Source organism: Oryctolagus cuniculus, chromosome 1, assembly GCF_051225735.1.
Source record: "Oryctolagus cuniculus isolate XC-2025 breed Fujian yellow rabbit chromosome 1, ASM5122573v1, whole genome shotgun sequence".
Classification (NCBI taxonomy): Eukaryota; Metazoa; Chordata; class Mammalia; order Lagomorpha; family Leporidae; genus Oryctolagus; species Oryctolagus cuniculus.
Genome location: NC_142867.1, coordinates 49,027,556 through 49,042,582, shown reverse-complemented (window position 1 = coordinate 49,042,582; position 15,027 = coordinate 49,027,556). Strand labels below are relative to the sequence as shown.

General features: G+C 43.0%; 1 protein-coding gene across 19 annotated transcripts in view; it reads left to right on the top strand.

The window, feature by feature from the left end:
* NUCB2 (nucleobindin 2) overlaps positions 1 to 15,027 on the top strand; it is a 54,751-nt gene that overhangs the window by 38,131 nt on the left and 1,593 nt on the right. For 6 of the 19 annotated variants that reach the window (XR_016218536.1, XR_016218528.1, XR_016218532.1 and 3 more), the window contains 3 exons: positions 8,024 to 8,194; positions 9,466 to 9,547; positions 9,965 to 12,311. Coding sequence is in view for 1 of the 19 variants with exons in the window: in XM_051833979.3 (XP_051689939.1) it covers positions 8,024 to 8,194; positions 9,466 to 9,555 (261 nt within the window). In the remaining 18 variants the exon portion in view is untranslated. Of the gene's footprint in view, positions 1 to 8,023; positions 8,195 to 9,465; positions 9,641 to 9,964; positions 12,384 to 15,027 lie in introns of those variants that run through there. The other 13 variants (XR_016218531.1, XR_016218534.1, XR_016218526.1 and 10 more) reach the window with 5 other exon arrangements.

Below are 15,027 nucleotides of genomic sequence, written 5' to 3'. Positions count from 1 at the left end.
CAAGTCAAAATGCAGGCACACTAAAAATATTGAACAAAATTACCCTCAGGCTATGTTTATAAAGTGTATAAAACATAAATAAATTTTGTTTATACTTGGGTCCTATTCCCAAGATATTTCATTTTGTATATGCAGATATTTCAAAATCAGAAAAAAATCTGAAATCTGAAACAGTTTGGAACCTAATCACTTCAGGTAAGTGATAATCAACCTGTATAAAAAAATGTATGAACTTAATTCCTTTCAAAGATTATAGCATTTGCGTGGCCAGGGAGTGCAGTGGAGGATGGCCCAGGTGCTTGGGCCCTGCACCCCATGGGAGACCAGGAAAAGCACCTGGCTCCTGGCTCGTGCCATTGGATCAGCGCGGTGCGCCGGCCATTGGAGGGTGAACCAACGGCAAAGGAAGACCTTTCTCTCTGTCTCTCTCTCTCACTGTCCACTCTGCCTGTCAAAAAAAAAAAAAAAAAAAAAAAAAAGATTATAGCATTTGGGGGCCGGTGCTGTGGCGCAGTGGGTTAAATCCCTGGCCTGGAGTGCCAGCATCCCATTTGGGCACTGGTTCTAGTCCCGGCTGCTCCTCTTCTGATCCAGCTCTCTGCTATGGCCTAGGAAAGCAGTAGAGGATGGCCCAAGTCCTTGGGCTCCTGCACCCACGTGGGAGATGGTGGAGGCAGGGGAGCACTCCTGGCTCCTGGTTTCTGGCTTCTGATCAGCCAGCTCCAGCCGTTGTGGCCATCTGGGAAGTAAGCCAGTGGATGGAGGACCTCTCTCTCTCTCTCTGCCTCTCTCTGTAACTCTGTCTTTCAAATAAATAAAATAAATTTAAAAAAAAATTATAGCAGTTGAAATCTTATTTGTGAGCACACCATGTATAATTAGAAGTCTTTTAAAAATTATATTTTTTCTAAATATAAAATAATTTTCATTGTTGAAAATTAGAAATACAGACATAATTAAAGAATAAATCACAGAGGCTGGTGCTGTGACTTAGTGGGTAAAGCTACTACCTGCAATGCCAGGATCCCATATGGGCACTGGTTTGAGTTCCAGCTGCTCCACTTCTGATCCAGCTCTCTGCTATGTCCTGGGAAAGCAGTAGAAGATGGCCAAGTCCTTGGGCCCCTGCACCCACATGGGAGACCTGGAAGAAGCTCCTGGCTTCGGATTGGAGCAGCTCCTGCCATTGCAGCCATTTGGGGAGTGAACCAGTGGATGGAAAACTTCTCTCTCTCTGCTCTGCCTCTTTCTAACTCTGCCCTTCAATAAATAAATAAATAAATCTTTAAAAAAAAGAATAAATTATAAGTTATCTGTAATTCTAATATCCAGAGGTAGACATCTAACTTTTGCACTATATTATGCCAATTTGCATTAGAATGCATTTTGTATATACAGTATGTGCATATATGGCACAAGTAGGTAAATAGTGTATTATCCCATATGTAATAAGTATACATACATATTCATATTTATATTATATTTATATTTAAAAATGGCTTCATACTATATAAATGATTTTGCATGTTCATGAAATACTTTTTAAAAATTTAATAATATTTCATGAACATTTTCCAATTTCATTCTTCAAAAACATTTAAAAGACAACTATACATGCAGTTGTATAGCTTGAGTATAATTTATATACTCATTCCTCCAGATGTAGACAGTCTGGGCAAATTCCAATATTTTCTTGCTATAAATAACACTGTGATGACCATCAAATTGGCCTATTTGTGGGCAATCTATAATGATTCCCCTGGGACTAATTTCCAGGAATAGAACAATTCTCAAAACTGACACATTTTTTATAAAGATTTATTTATTTATTTGAAAGAATTACAGAGAAAGAGAGAGAGAGATCTTTCATCTGCTGGTTCATTCCCCAGTGGCCACCACAGCCAGGCTGAGCCAGGCTGAAGCCAGGAACCAGGCAGCAGGAGCCAGGAGCTTCATCTGGGTCTCCCACATGGGTGCAGGTGCCCAAATATTTGTGCCATCTTCTGCTGCTTTACCAGGTGCATTAATAGGGAGCTGGATTGGAAGTGGACCAGTTCGGACTTGAACCAGCACCCATTTGGGATGCTAGCACTGCAGACAACGGCTTAACCCACTATGCCATAGGACTGGCCCCTGGACACATTTTGTAATGTTTTTCATTATATCTTAATTATAATTACAGTCATTTATTATATATCTATATATAAATAGATATGTAATTATAATATAGATACACACACACACACACACACACACACACATATATATCAATATACCTTGGTGAATTGCCCCAGAGAAGTATACAATACCATGGTCAACTGTATAAATGCACACACCACACAACTTTAAAAGAATAACTGAGAGGTACCAACCAAAATAAAGAACACTGTCTTTTTCTACTTAAAAATAAATAGATAACATTTAAATTAGATTTTTAATTGTCCAGAAATTAGTTTGAGATAGAGTGAGCGACTGTCCTGGTTTGCTCAGGACTGAGGGTTTCCCAGGGTGTGGAAGTTTTTATTGCTAAATTTCACTGGGCAAATTGGGAATGGTATGTTGCTTTAGTCTGAGATCATAGAAATCAGCCTCTTTCTGTTTTCAAGGTTTGGTTTGGTTTGGTTTGGTTTCGTTTCTTTTCTTTTCTTTTCTTTCTTTCTTTTTTTTTTTTTTTAGCAGTGGAGTGTTTTATTCTACTTATTTATTAGAGAGAAAAACAGAGAGGGGGAGGGAGAGAGAGAGATCCATCCCAATCATGTGTATACTCCCAAATGCATCCGACCTCTGGGGCTGGGCTGGGCTGGGCTGGGCTGAAGCTAGGAGCTCGGAACTCAGTCCAGGTCTTCCAAGTGAGTAGCAGGAACCTAATTACTTGAGCCATCACCTGCTACATCTCAGGATCTGCATTTGTAGGAAGCTGGAATTAGCACTGGAGCCTGATATCTAACCCAGACACTCTAATATAGGATGCAGGCATTCTGACTGGAGTCTTTTTTTTTTTTTTTTTTTTTTTAAGATTTATTTTATTTTTTTGAAAGAGTTACAGAGAGAGGTAGAGACAGAGAGAGAGGTCTTCCATCCTCTGGTTCACTCCCCAGATGGCCGCAACGGCTGGAGCTACACCTATTCGAAGCCAGGAGCCAGGAGCCTCTTCTGGTCTCTGACATGGGTACAGGGGCCCAAGGATTTGAGTATACTGCTTTCTACTGCTTTCCCAGGCCATAGCAGAGAGCTGGATTGGAAGAGGAGCAGCTGGGACTCGAACCAGCACCCATATGGGATGCTGGCACTGCAGGCAGTGTCTTTACTTGCTATGCCACAGCACCAGTCCTTCATTGATTTTTGTGTTTCCTGAATAATGTCCTTTTTAACAAAAGAAAATCCAAGTCAGTCTTTAAATTCAGTTGTAATGCCTTTTTGGCTTCCTGTAAATCTGAAACAATTCCTCAGTCTTTTTCCTACTTCCCAGTATTGACTTTTTAAAGATTTATTTATTTATTTGAAAGACAGAGTTACAGAGAAGCAGAGGCAGAGACAGAGAAAGGTCTTCCATCTGCTGGTTCACTCCCCAGATGGCTACAATGGCTGGAATTGCGCTGATCCTAAGCCAGGAGCCAGGATCCTCTTCTGCGTCTCCCACACGGGCACAGGGGCCCAAGCACCTGGGCCATCCTCCTCCACTCTCCCAGGCCATAGCAGAGAGCTGGATCAGAAGTGGAGTAGCCAGGACTTGAACCAGCGGCCATATGGGATACCGATACTGCAGGTGGTGGCTTCACCCACTGGACCACAGCGCCGGCCCCAGAACTGACATTTTAAAGACCAGTTATGGGGCCGGCGCCGCAGCTCACTAAGCTAATCCTCCGCCTAGCGGCGCCGGCACACCGGGTTCTAGTCCCGGTCGGGGCACCGGATTCTGTCCCGGTTGCCCCTCTTCCAGGCCAGCTCTCTGCTGTGGCCAGGGAGTGCAGTGGAGGATGGCCCAGGTGCTTGGGCCCTGCACCCCATGGGAGACCAGGAAAAGCACCTGGCTCCTGGCTCCTGCCATCGGATCAGCGCGGTGCGCCGGCCGCAGCATGCCGGCCGCGGCGGCCATTGGAGGGTGAACCAACAGCAAAGGAAGACCTTTCTCTCTGTCTCTCTCTCTCACTGTTCACTCTGCCTGTCAAAAAAAAAAAAAAAAAAAAAAAGACCAGTTATGTTGTGGAGTGTCCCTTGAATATGGCTGACGAGGTGCTCAGTGGATACTGTTCATGAGTCCTGGAACTGGCACTGTTAACTTTCATCATTTGATTAAGCTAGTATCTACCTAATTTCCCTACTGTAAACTTACTGTTTTACCTTAAAAAATCTGTTTTTAGACTAGTTAATTAATTTTTTCATATTTTTATTTTTAATTAACATGATAATTGTCCATATTAATGGAGTACAGACTGTTTTATTTCTTGTGATTCAAGAGTGTGTTTTCTAGCCCACCCTGCAATCAGAAACAAAAAGTTAGCTTTTTAAAAAAATCTACTCAATATGATATAAAAAAAGCATTTTCATATAGTATTTCTTAAGTATTACTTTGCTAGCTATGGGGGTACATAACCAGTTTCTCAGGGTTAGACATTTAGTTATTTCCAGTTTTCTTTACTGTTATTTACAAAAGAAAATGCCACCATCAATAAATATTTTATGTAAAACTTTTTAAATGTGTGTAGAGTTGTTTTATAGGTTGAATTCTCAATGTGGCATTATTAGAACAACTCTAAGGCACTATTTTTAAGGCTGTGTAAGAATATTTTCTTTGCCGAAGTACTTTTCCAAAGATTTGTACCATTCTACATTTCTACCAATAAAAAATGAGTGTACTTTGTTAAAAAAGGTATCTTGTGGGAGTATGCTTTGAGACATGTAAGTGTCTCAGTATCTACTGGTTTTAGCATCTGCTCATGGTGCTGAACAGAATCAGTTGTTACTGTGATGACTGACAAATGGTGATTTCCTGATCTCATCATTCCTTCTATAGTTATTGGTTGGTTTTCTGCTGAAAGGAAAAGCTATCCCTGCTCCTTGTCTGTGTATGTCAGTGGAGAATCATGGCTTCTTATTTTACTCAGTAGGCTCTAATCCTCACTATCATTTATTGCCATGCTCAAGTTGTCCTAGATCTGGCCAGTGGGAGGTTTTTCAAATTGACTGTTATGTACTTTTTTTTTTTTTTTTTTTTTTTTTTGGACAGGCAGAGTGGACAGTGAGAGAGAGAGACAGAGAGAAAGGTCTTCCTTTTGCCGTTGGTTCACCCTCCAATGGCCGCCGCGGCCAGCGCACTGAGGCCGGTGCACCACGCTGATCCGATGGCAGGAGCCAGGTGCTTATCCTGGTCTCCCATGGGGTGCAGGGCCCAAGCACCTGGGCCATCCTCCACTGCACTCCCTGGCTACAGCAGAGAGCTGGCCTGGAAGAGGGGCAACCGGAACAGAATCCGGCGCCCCGGCCGGGACTAGAACCTGGTGTGCCGATGCCGCAAGGCAGAGGATTAGCCTATTGAGCTACAGTGCCGGCCCTGTTATGTACTTTTATATCTCTATTGTTCTTTGAGGATGTCCTTACCTTTATTTATGTATGTATGTATGTATGTATGTATTTGAAAGTCAGAGTTACACAGAGAGAAGAAGACACACACACAGATCTTCCATTGCTGGTTCATTCCCCAGATGGTTACAACAGCCAGGGCTGAGAGCCTAGAGCTTCTTCCATGTCTCCCATGTGGGTGCAGGGGCCATCTTCCACTGCTTTCCCTGGCACATTAGCAGGCAGCTGGATCAGAAGTGGAGCAGCTGAGACTCAAACCAGCGCCCATGTGGGATGCTGGAGCTACAGGTGGAGGCTCAACCTAGTATACCACAAGACAGCGCCAGCCCCAGCTTACTTTATATGTGTATATATATATATTATATATGTGTGTGTATTTATTGTAAAGATTTATTTATTTATTTGAGAGGCAAAGTTAGACAGGGAGAGGCAGAGAGAGAGGTCTTCCACCTGCTGGCCTCAACAGCTGAAGCTGAACCCATCTGAAGCCAGGAGCCAGGAGCTTCTTCCAGGTCTCCCATGAAGGTTCAGGATGGCCCCTTGGGCCATATTCTACTGCTTTCCCTGGCCATCAGCAGGGAGCTGAATTGTCAGTAGAGTAGCTGGGACTTGAACTAGCACCCCATGGGATGCTGGCACGGCAGGCAGAGGCTTAACCTATTATGCCACAGTGCTGGCCCCCACCTTACTTTTAATATGACAAGAAACTCCAAGTTCATCTTGTTCTTTCCCTGCCCCATCCATGGAATCAACCATTTTTCTAAGGAGATTGACTTTACAGACCCAAGTCAGCACTCAGTGGGTCCCTTGCTACTGGATTACCATTGCTTCCAGTGCTTCCATTACTTTTAGATGATAGAAGTGGGGAATGAAAAAATATATATAGTATAAATAAAATAGAAATTATATATATATAATGTGTCGTATGTAGTATGTGTCCATGTGTGCACAGGCACATACGCATATACATGCACACTTAAGCACTTTTCTGTTCCTTTATATATACCTATTAACATATATTACAAGTCATGAGGACACACCAGTATCTCCAGTTTCAACACCTCAGATTGCAACACAGCATTTCATCTTTTACTCTTTCCTTTTTTCGTGTAAAATCTAACTGCCATTTTCCATACAAAATTCTGCAAATCTCCTCCATCCTAGAATGTACAAAGAGTTGCAGAATTGCTGATGCATGCCTCTGCAAAATAAGAATTTGTGTAGATTTTTTATTTTTAACCTGAGATCATATTTTAATATGGTTGAAAAACTGCGAACTAAAGTGACTTGGGTTAGTTCTTTTTCCCCTTCCTCTTCTGTGAGTTTTCTTATTCATTTTAAATGAAAGTACTGTTATTTGCTTCTGTTTTTACATTCCAAATGTTGGGGTTTTCCTGTCCTTGTGGATTTTATTTGATTTCTTTTGTGTGTATGAAACATTAGCATGCTTCCAAAAAGTGGAATCTGTACAAAAAAGATATATTCAGAGAAATTTTACTTCCCTTCCCACTCAGTTCTTACTTTTGGGTTTGATTTTATTTATTCTTTAAGGATTTATTTTTACATTTATTTGAAAGACAGAGTGACAAAGAGGAGAGACAGAGAGAGAGAGATCGTCCATTCGCTGGTTCACTCTCTCAAATGACTGTATCAGCCAGGCCTGGGTCAGGATGAAACCAGGAGCCAGGAATTCTGTCCAGGTCTCCCTTGGCAGTGGCCCAAGCACTTGGGGCCACCTTCCCTTGCTTTCCCAGGCTTGTTAACAGGGAGCTGGATCTGAAATGGAGCAGCCACAACTTGAACCAGCGCTCACATGGGATGCCGGTGTTGGAAGCAGCGGCTTAACCTGCTGTGCCACAATGCAGCCCTAACACTTAGGCTTTAATACCAATCTCATTAGCCTCCAGATTTTCCTTCCTGTTTTCTCCTTCTGTTCAAATAAGTACATAAATATACACTATCTTATTTCTCTTTTCTTTTTTTAAAAAGATTTATTTTATTTATTTGAAAGACAGTTACAGAGAGAGGTAGAGACAGAGAGAGAGGTCTTCCATCTGCTGGTTCACTCCCCAAGATGGCCGCAATGGCCGGAGCTGCACCAGTCTGAAGCCAGGAGCCAGGAGTTTCTTCCGGGTCTCCCACATGGGTGCAGGGGCCCAAGCACATGGGCATCTTCTACTGCTTTCCCAGGCCACAGCAGAGAGCTGGATCGGAAGAGGAGCAGCCAGGACTAGAACCGACGCCCATATGGGATGCCGGCGCTTCAGGCCAGGGCGTTAACCCACTGTGCCACAGCACCGGCCCCTTATTTCTACTTTCTTACACGAAAGTTTAATACTACAGATACTCCTCGTACTTTACTAATCACAGTTTTGAACCTGAATCAGACATTATTGTTTTTTTTCCTCCTAAGATTATTCTACCCTCATTTGTTTCCTTTTAGACATTGGATCAGCAACAGTTCTTCACAGAGGATGAGCTAAAAGAATATGAAAAAATTATCTCCTTACAAGAGAATGAACTTAAGAAGAAAGCAGATGAGCTTCAGAAACAGAAAGAAGAGCTGCAGCGGCAGCATGACCAGCTTGAGGCGCAGAAGCAGGAATATCACCAGGTAAAAGGGTTACGGCACCAACACAGATCGTACATGCTTTGTTGAAAGCCTGTGTTTTGTAATGTAATATTCCAAGGTACTACCAGCTATAGTATTTTATTTAATGAATTTATTTGAGAGGCAGAGAGACAGAGAGATTGAGAGAGTGAGAGCTCCCATCTGCTGGTTCACTTGCAATGGCCAAGGTTGGGCTGTAAAGAAGCCAGAAAGTGGGAGTTCAGTCCAGGTCTCAGTGTGTGGCAGCGACCCAACTACATGAGCCGTCACCTGCTGCCTCTTATGGTGCACGTTTGCAGGAAGCTGGAACTGGAGCAGAGCTATGACTCCAACCCAGGCACTCTGCTACGGGATGGAAGCCTCCCAAGTAGTGTCATAATCTCTAGACCAAATGCCGCTGCTGAGGTATATTGTCTTACATTTTAATATTCTAAAAAAATGTTTTGTTGAATATTAATCTAAATTTTAGAATTTGACTATCTTCATTTTAGAAAACAATTTCAGTTAGCTTGTCACACTTCATCAAAGGTCATCTTTGTTTTTGGACAGGCAGAGTGGATAGAGAGAGAGAAAGGTCTTCCTTTTTGCCATTGGTTCACCCTCTAATGACCGCCGTGGCCAGCGCACTGCGGCCAGCACATCGCGTTGATCCGAAGGCAGGAGCCAGATGCTTCTCCTGGTCTCCCATGCGGGTGCAGGGCCCAAGCACTTGGGCCATCCTCCACTGCACTCCCAGGCCACAGCAGAGAGCTGGCCTGGAAGAGGGGCAACCGGGACAGAATCCGGTGCCCCGACCAGGACTAGAACCCGGTAGGCTGGCACCGCAAGGCGGAGGATTAGCCTAGTGAGCCGTGGCGCCGGCCCATCAAAGGTCATTTTATGATAGAAAATCAAATAAAACTTAATTTTTAAAAAGATCTATTTATTTATTTGAAAGGCAGAGTTACAGAGAGGCAGAGGCACAGAGAGTGAAGTCTTCCATCCACTGGTTCATTCCCCAAGTGGTGGCAACTGCAGGAGCTGTGTGGATCCGAAGCCAGGAGCCTGGAGCTTCTTCTGGGTCTTCCACATGAGTGCGGGGGCCCAAGGATTTGGGCCATCTTCTACTGCCTTCCAAGGCCATAACAGAGAGCTGGATTGGAAGTGGAGCAGCCAGGTCTCAAACCAGCACCCATATGGGATGCAGGCACTGCAGGCGGCAGCTTTACCCATTACACCACAGCGCCAGTCCCACAAAACTTAATTTTAAGATTTTCTTTTTTCCATCTCACCAGGTTGTACAGCAGATGGAACAAAAAAAACTACAACAGGGAACTCCTCCATCAGGGCCAAATGGAGAATTGAAGTTTGAGCCACGTATGTAATTTTGCTTTTTTGTTTATTAGTTTGAGAAAACATACCATTGTAAATTGAAATATTTATTACAAATATAATATTTCAAATCATTAAGATTTGTGTTATTTTATATATACTGTTTAAATAGAAAAATTGCAGTATAGATAAATGAAAGGCCTCTAAAGTTTTACTACCAACATTTTCAAATGCTATATAATGTGATAACCATATTTATGGTGAAATGACTTATTTCAACATTATCCATAATTATTTACAATCAGTTATATCAATCATATCAGAGAAGATCTTTTTAAGTTGATTATTATAAGACTAGCTAAGTGTAATTTTAAAAGTAAACACTAGATATATCTGTAAATAAAAGAAAATTCAGAATAAAGGAAGATACCTTTAAAATGAGAGTATATTTTTTTTGAACAGACATTTAAAGTCCGAAGGCCATCAGAACTTGGAAGAAAACTGTTAACTCCACATCTATTTCATCTTTTTACCTCCTGTCATTTTTCTCTGCTCAATAAATATTTTAAAGCATATTTGGAATAAAGGAAAGTACCTTTAAAATGAGATGCATTTTATTGGTCACAGATAGTTAAGGTTTGAATTTTACTGGATCAAGAAGAAAACGAACTCACATTTATACCTTCCTTCTTTTTTCTTTGTTCTCCTTTAGTGATTTGATTAAGTGGCCTTGGGCCATGATTTAGGGAAACCAGCAGTAAGTGAGAAAGCTCTGCCTATTGCCTTTAAAATAAATTGTGCTCACTCATAAAGATAAGTATTATTTCACAGGTGCTTATCATCTCTCTCAGTAATGTCTCTTTGGTAGTAACAGTTCTGAAGAGGCTGTAGTATCTTTTCCCTAGTGTTTCCTGGAAACTGCCCCCCACTTTTAACAACCTTCTGTGCCAGTCATTCTTCCACCAAAACGCTTTTGCTCCGCTTCAGGCCATCTCTCGTTTACATGTTTGCTCCAGTCCTTTGAGGCAACTTCCCAGAGGCAGCAGCTGCACTTGAATTTCATCCCCTCGGTGAGAATTGAGCTCCCGGGGAGGCAGAGAAATTCATGTGGCAGTGTGATTCCTCTAAACTAAGAAAGAGGGAAGTGGGGACATTTGTCAGGCAACCTTCCGTTTTTGCCCCTGTCAGCATGCTGGCTGCCTGCCTGTTTCTGGCACTCACTTGTCCCATCCCCAAGAGGAACCACCGAAAATGCGGTCCAGTTTCACACATGAGCTCAAGGATCATGGTATCTGGGTGTTGCCCTGTCCATCAGGTTACGTGTGACTCCTTGTGTTCTGGCCCCCTACAAACTAAAAGGCAACTGTTCTGTCCCAAGAGCAGCACATACATAGGGCGTAAATGTAGGAAAAGGATAGGGAAGAATTCAAAAATAGTGGTTACTGATCCATAGCGATCAGAAAGCGCTGCTTACAAAGAAACACTCATCTCTTTGCTCTAGTACTTTTTGTCCCTGCCTCGTTTTTCTGAGAGCAACTGCCTTAGGCATTGTCCTCCCGGGCCCTTGGCTTTGCCTTCTAGGAGTTTTTTCTTGTCCATGAATTTTCAAGGGACATATCTGGCTAGGTGTTGTAAAGTAGGCCCTTCTTGGAGGCTGGACAGTCTTAGCAGTTCACTTCCTGTTATTGTGGGCTCGGAGCTCACAATAGTTAACAGCTACAGGCTCTTCCAGACCGAGTTTGAATCTTTATTTGTTTTGACCAAATGCATTCCTAAAATTTAGTAAGCTTCTGGTCTGTTTTCTTTAATCACTTTCATGAATAACCACAGCCATGGTTTTTACATAATTTGAAGATACCATTTGAAACAAAACACCCCATCATTTCCTTTCTAGCCTCTGTGCCACTCCCTGCCCTTGTGCTGGCCTGAGAACTTTCAGACTCGAGGCTGGGGTTGAATGGTGGCGGGCTGGGCCTGGTCTTTGGCCCTGGGACGGCTCCTATTACTAGCAGAAAATTCTTACAGGAAGGTTCTTGAAAAATGTTGAGGAGGGTTTGGTGGCTTCCTCAGCCTTTCCTTAAAACTGTTTCAGCTTGCAGTACAGCAGTCTTGACTTTTTCAGTTCTTCAAGGCTCACAATTTGGGATTTTGTCAGTTTTTATTGTAGGAAGAGAGCAAGGCCCTCAGCAAAGTTACATTGCCTTCATCTCTGCAGACTTGACATTAGCCTGAGTCACATTTCTCTTGGAGGACTTTGCTGAAAGGGGCAAGAAGCAGCCTCCATATGCTAGTGCTACCACCACCTTCTCTGATAGCTCTCCCTCGGTCTCATGGCCCAGACACCTGTTTCCTCAGTAAGCAAACCTCCCCATTCAAGTCTTTGCACCACTTGCTGCACCTTTCTTCCAGCTGGGGTCAGGATTCTTGGTTGGAGGTAATGGAATCTTCTTAAAGAAGATTCTTCTGTTTCCTTAAACAGAAAGACATTGGTCAAGGAATATAGATAGCTCACAGGATGTTTAGAAGGGTGGGGAAAAAAATAGACATAGGCTGAGCTTCTAGGAACTCAGTTGCAAGAGTGGGCTGATCAAGAAGCTGCCTGCCACATCAGGAAGCCACCTGCTGGATTAGGAAGCCTTGAACAGTTGCCGGCTCTGGAGCTGCAGCGTCTCTGCCGTGCTTTGTACTGATGAAGACGGTGTCTCGTGTCCTGCCTCTTCCCTGATGGAACTCAGCTCTGAGTGAAAGTCTCCAGTGAGTGCACCATTTGATTGGACCAAGCACATCTGGAACCCCAGCTGCAATGGAGGTTGGGAAGTATCCTACAGTGTTTAACTTTACTACCTCTGTGTTACAGGAATACCTATTAAAGGCTATGGAGGTAAACCAATCCACCAGAGTATCTCCTTGTTTGACATTAAGTTCTGTCTAACATTGATAATTTTTAAAATCTTAATCCTTATATTACAATTTTTTTAAAAAAAAAGATTTATTTATTTGAAAGACAGAATTACAGAAAGGCAGAGAGAGAGAGAGAGGGAGGGAGAGAGAAGTCTTCCATCTGCTGGTTCACTCCTCAAATGGTTGCAATGGCTGGAGTTGTGCTGATCTGAAGCCAGGAGCCAGGAGCTTCCTTTGTGTCTCCCATGTGGGTGCGGGGCCCCATGGACTTGGGCCATCTTCTACTGCTTTCCCAGGCCACAGCAGAACGCTGGATTGGAGCTGGAGCAGCCGGGACTCAAACCGACACCCATATGGGATGCTACCACTGCAGGTGGCAGCTTTACCCACTATGCCACAGCGCTGGCCCCATATTAAAAATTTTACAAACATACATCATATTTTTGTTAAATCAAGAATTTCAAAATTAAATATAGCACTCTAGAAAAATTCTTATACAAAGTTTTAAACACACACACACTCAAAAACCAATCAACATAGTGCTAATGCTATGTCTTTTTAGAGATGGAGAATTCTTATCTCTATTAGATGAAGTTCAGGCAATGTAGAAAAATGGTTTGCAGTATCATTTTGTTGACTTAATATCCATGACCAAAAACTAATAGCACAGGCATTCTCTTGGGAAAACTGTTTTAGTTAGTGAACTGGGGAGAAACTGGAAAGTTACCAGAGAACTTAGAGCAATTTTTTTAAGTGTTTTTTGGTGTGAGTAAATAATGCATGGATATTAATGTATACATACCTCAGAGTTTCCAGCAAATTATTATAATTTATATTATTCAAAAAAGAATCATTAAAACTAAAAGTATTTATAGACTTAAGGAATTCCAGTTCTTATGAATACTGGTCATTCAGGAGTGAATATTATTTCTGAGAAAGTTGCGAATAGTATTCTTTCCAGCTCCTTTTGAAAGCATTGGTGCTGTGTTTGATTTATACCTTTTTTTTTTTTTTTTTTTTTTGTATTTCTTTGGCTATTTGTCTTGGGTTTAGCTGATTTAGTGGTATGTAATATAATTTAGTAATTTGGAGTTTTATTTAGCATGTGAATTTTCATGAAACCTGTAAATTTTATAGTATACTTAGGTATATATAATTAAAATTGGAGTTTTAAAACATGATGGGTGTATAGAATATTAAACTCTCTTTAAAGAAAACCATAGCACCGGATTCTGTCCCGGTTGCCCCTCTTCCAGGCCAGCTCTCTGCTATGGCCCGGGTGTGCAGTGGAGGATGGCCCAAGTGCTTGGGCCCTGCACCCACATGGGAGACCAGGAGAAGCACCTGGCTCCTGGCTTCGGATCAGCACGATGTGCCGGCAGTGGCGGCCATTGGAGGGTGAACCAATGGCAAAAGGAAGACCTTTCTCTCTGTTTCTCTCTCTCTCTCACTGTCCACTCTGCCTGTAAAAAAAAAAAAAAAAGAAAAGAAAAAGAAACCCATAACTCAGAAGTGGTGGTAGAAGGCCAGCACTGTGGCTTAGTAGGAAAGCCACCGCCTGCAGTGCCGGCATCCCATATGGGTGCTGATTCAAGTCCCATCTGCTCTTCTTCCGATCCAGTTCTTTGCTATGGCCTGGGAAAACACAGAAGATGGCCCAAGTCCTTGGGCCCCTGCACCCATGTTGGAGACCTGGAAGTAGCTTCTGGCTCCTGGCTTCGGATCAGCACAGCTCTGGCCGTTGAGGTCATCTGGGGAGTGAATCAGCAGATGGAAGACCTTTCTCTCTCTCTCTGCCTCTGCCTCTCTGTAACTCTGCCCTTCAAGTCAATAATAAATAATAAATCTTTAAAAAAATTAAATAATAATAAATAAATACAGAAACCAGAGCTGGGAGAATAAAAAAGTGGTGGTAGAAAAATCCTCTGAGACATGGCTATATGCTTCTTTTTTTTTTTAATATTATTTATTTATTTATTTGAAAGTCAGAGTTACACAGAGAGAGGAGAGGCAGAGAGAGAGAGAGAGAGGTCTTCCATCCGATGGTTCACTCCCCAATTGGCCGCAACCGCCGGAGTTGCGCCGATCCAAAGCCAGGAGCCAGGAGCTTCTTCCGGGTCTCCCACGCGGGTGCAGGGGCCCAAGGACTTGGGCCATCTTGTACTGCTTTCCCAGGCCATAGCAGAGAGCTGGATTGGCTGTGGAGCAGCCGGGTCTCGAACCAGTGCCTATATGGGATGCCGGCGCTTCAGGCCAGAGCGTTAACCTGCGGCGCCACAGTGCCAGCCGGTTATATGCTTCTTAAAATATATTTATTTATTTTAGTTGAAACTCAGAGATACAGGGAGAGGGAGAGACAGAGAGATCTTCCATTGGCTGGTTCATTCCCCAGATGGCCACAGGAGCCATGGCTGGGCCCAGCCAAAGCCAGGAGCCAGGAGTTTCATCAGGGTCTGCCACGTGGATGTGGGGCCCACACACTTGGGCCATTCTCTGCTGCTTTCAGAGCCATTAGCAGAAGTAGAGCAGCCAGACATGAACTGGAGCCCATGTGGGATCTCTGGTTTTGCAGATGGCAGCTTTACCTACTCTGCCACAATGCCAGCCCTCGATAATTTTTTAAC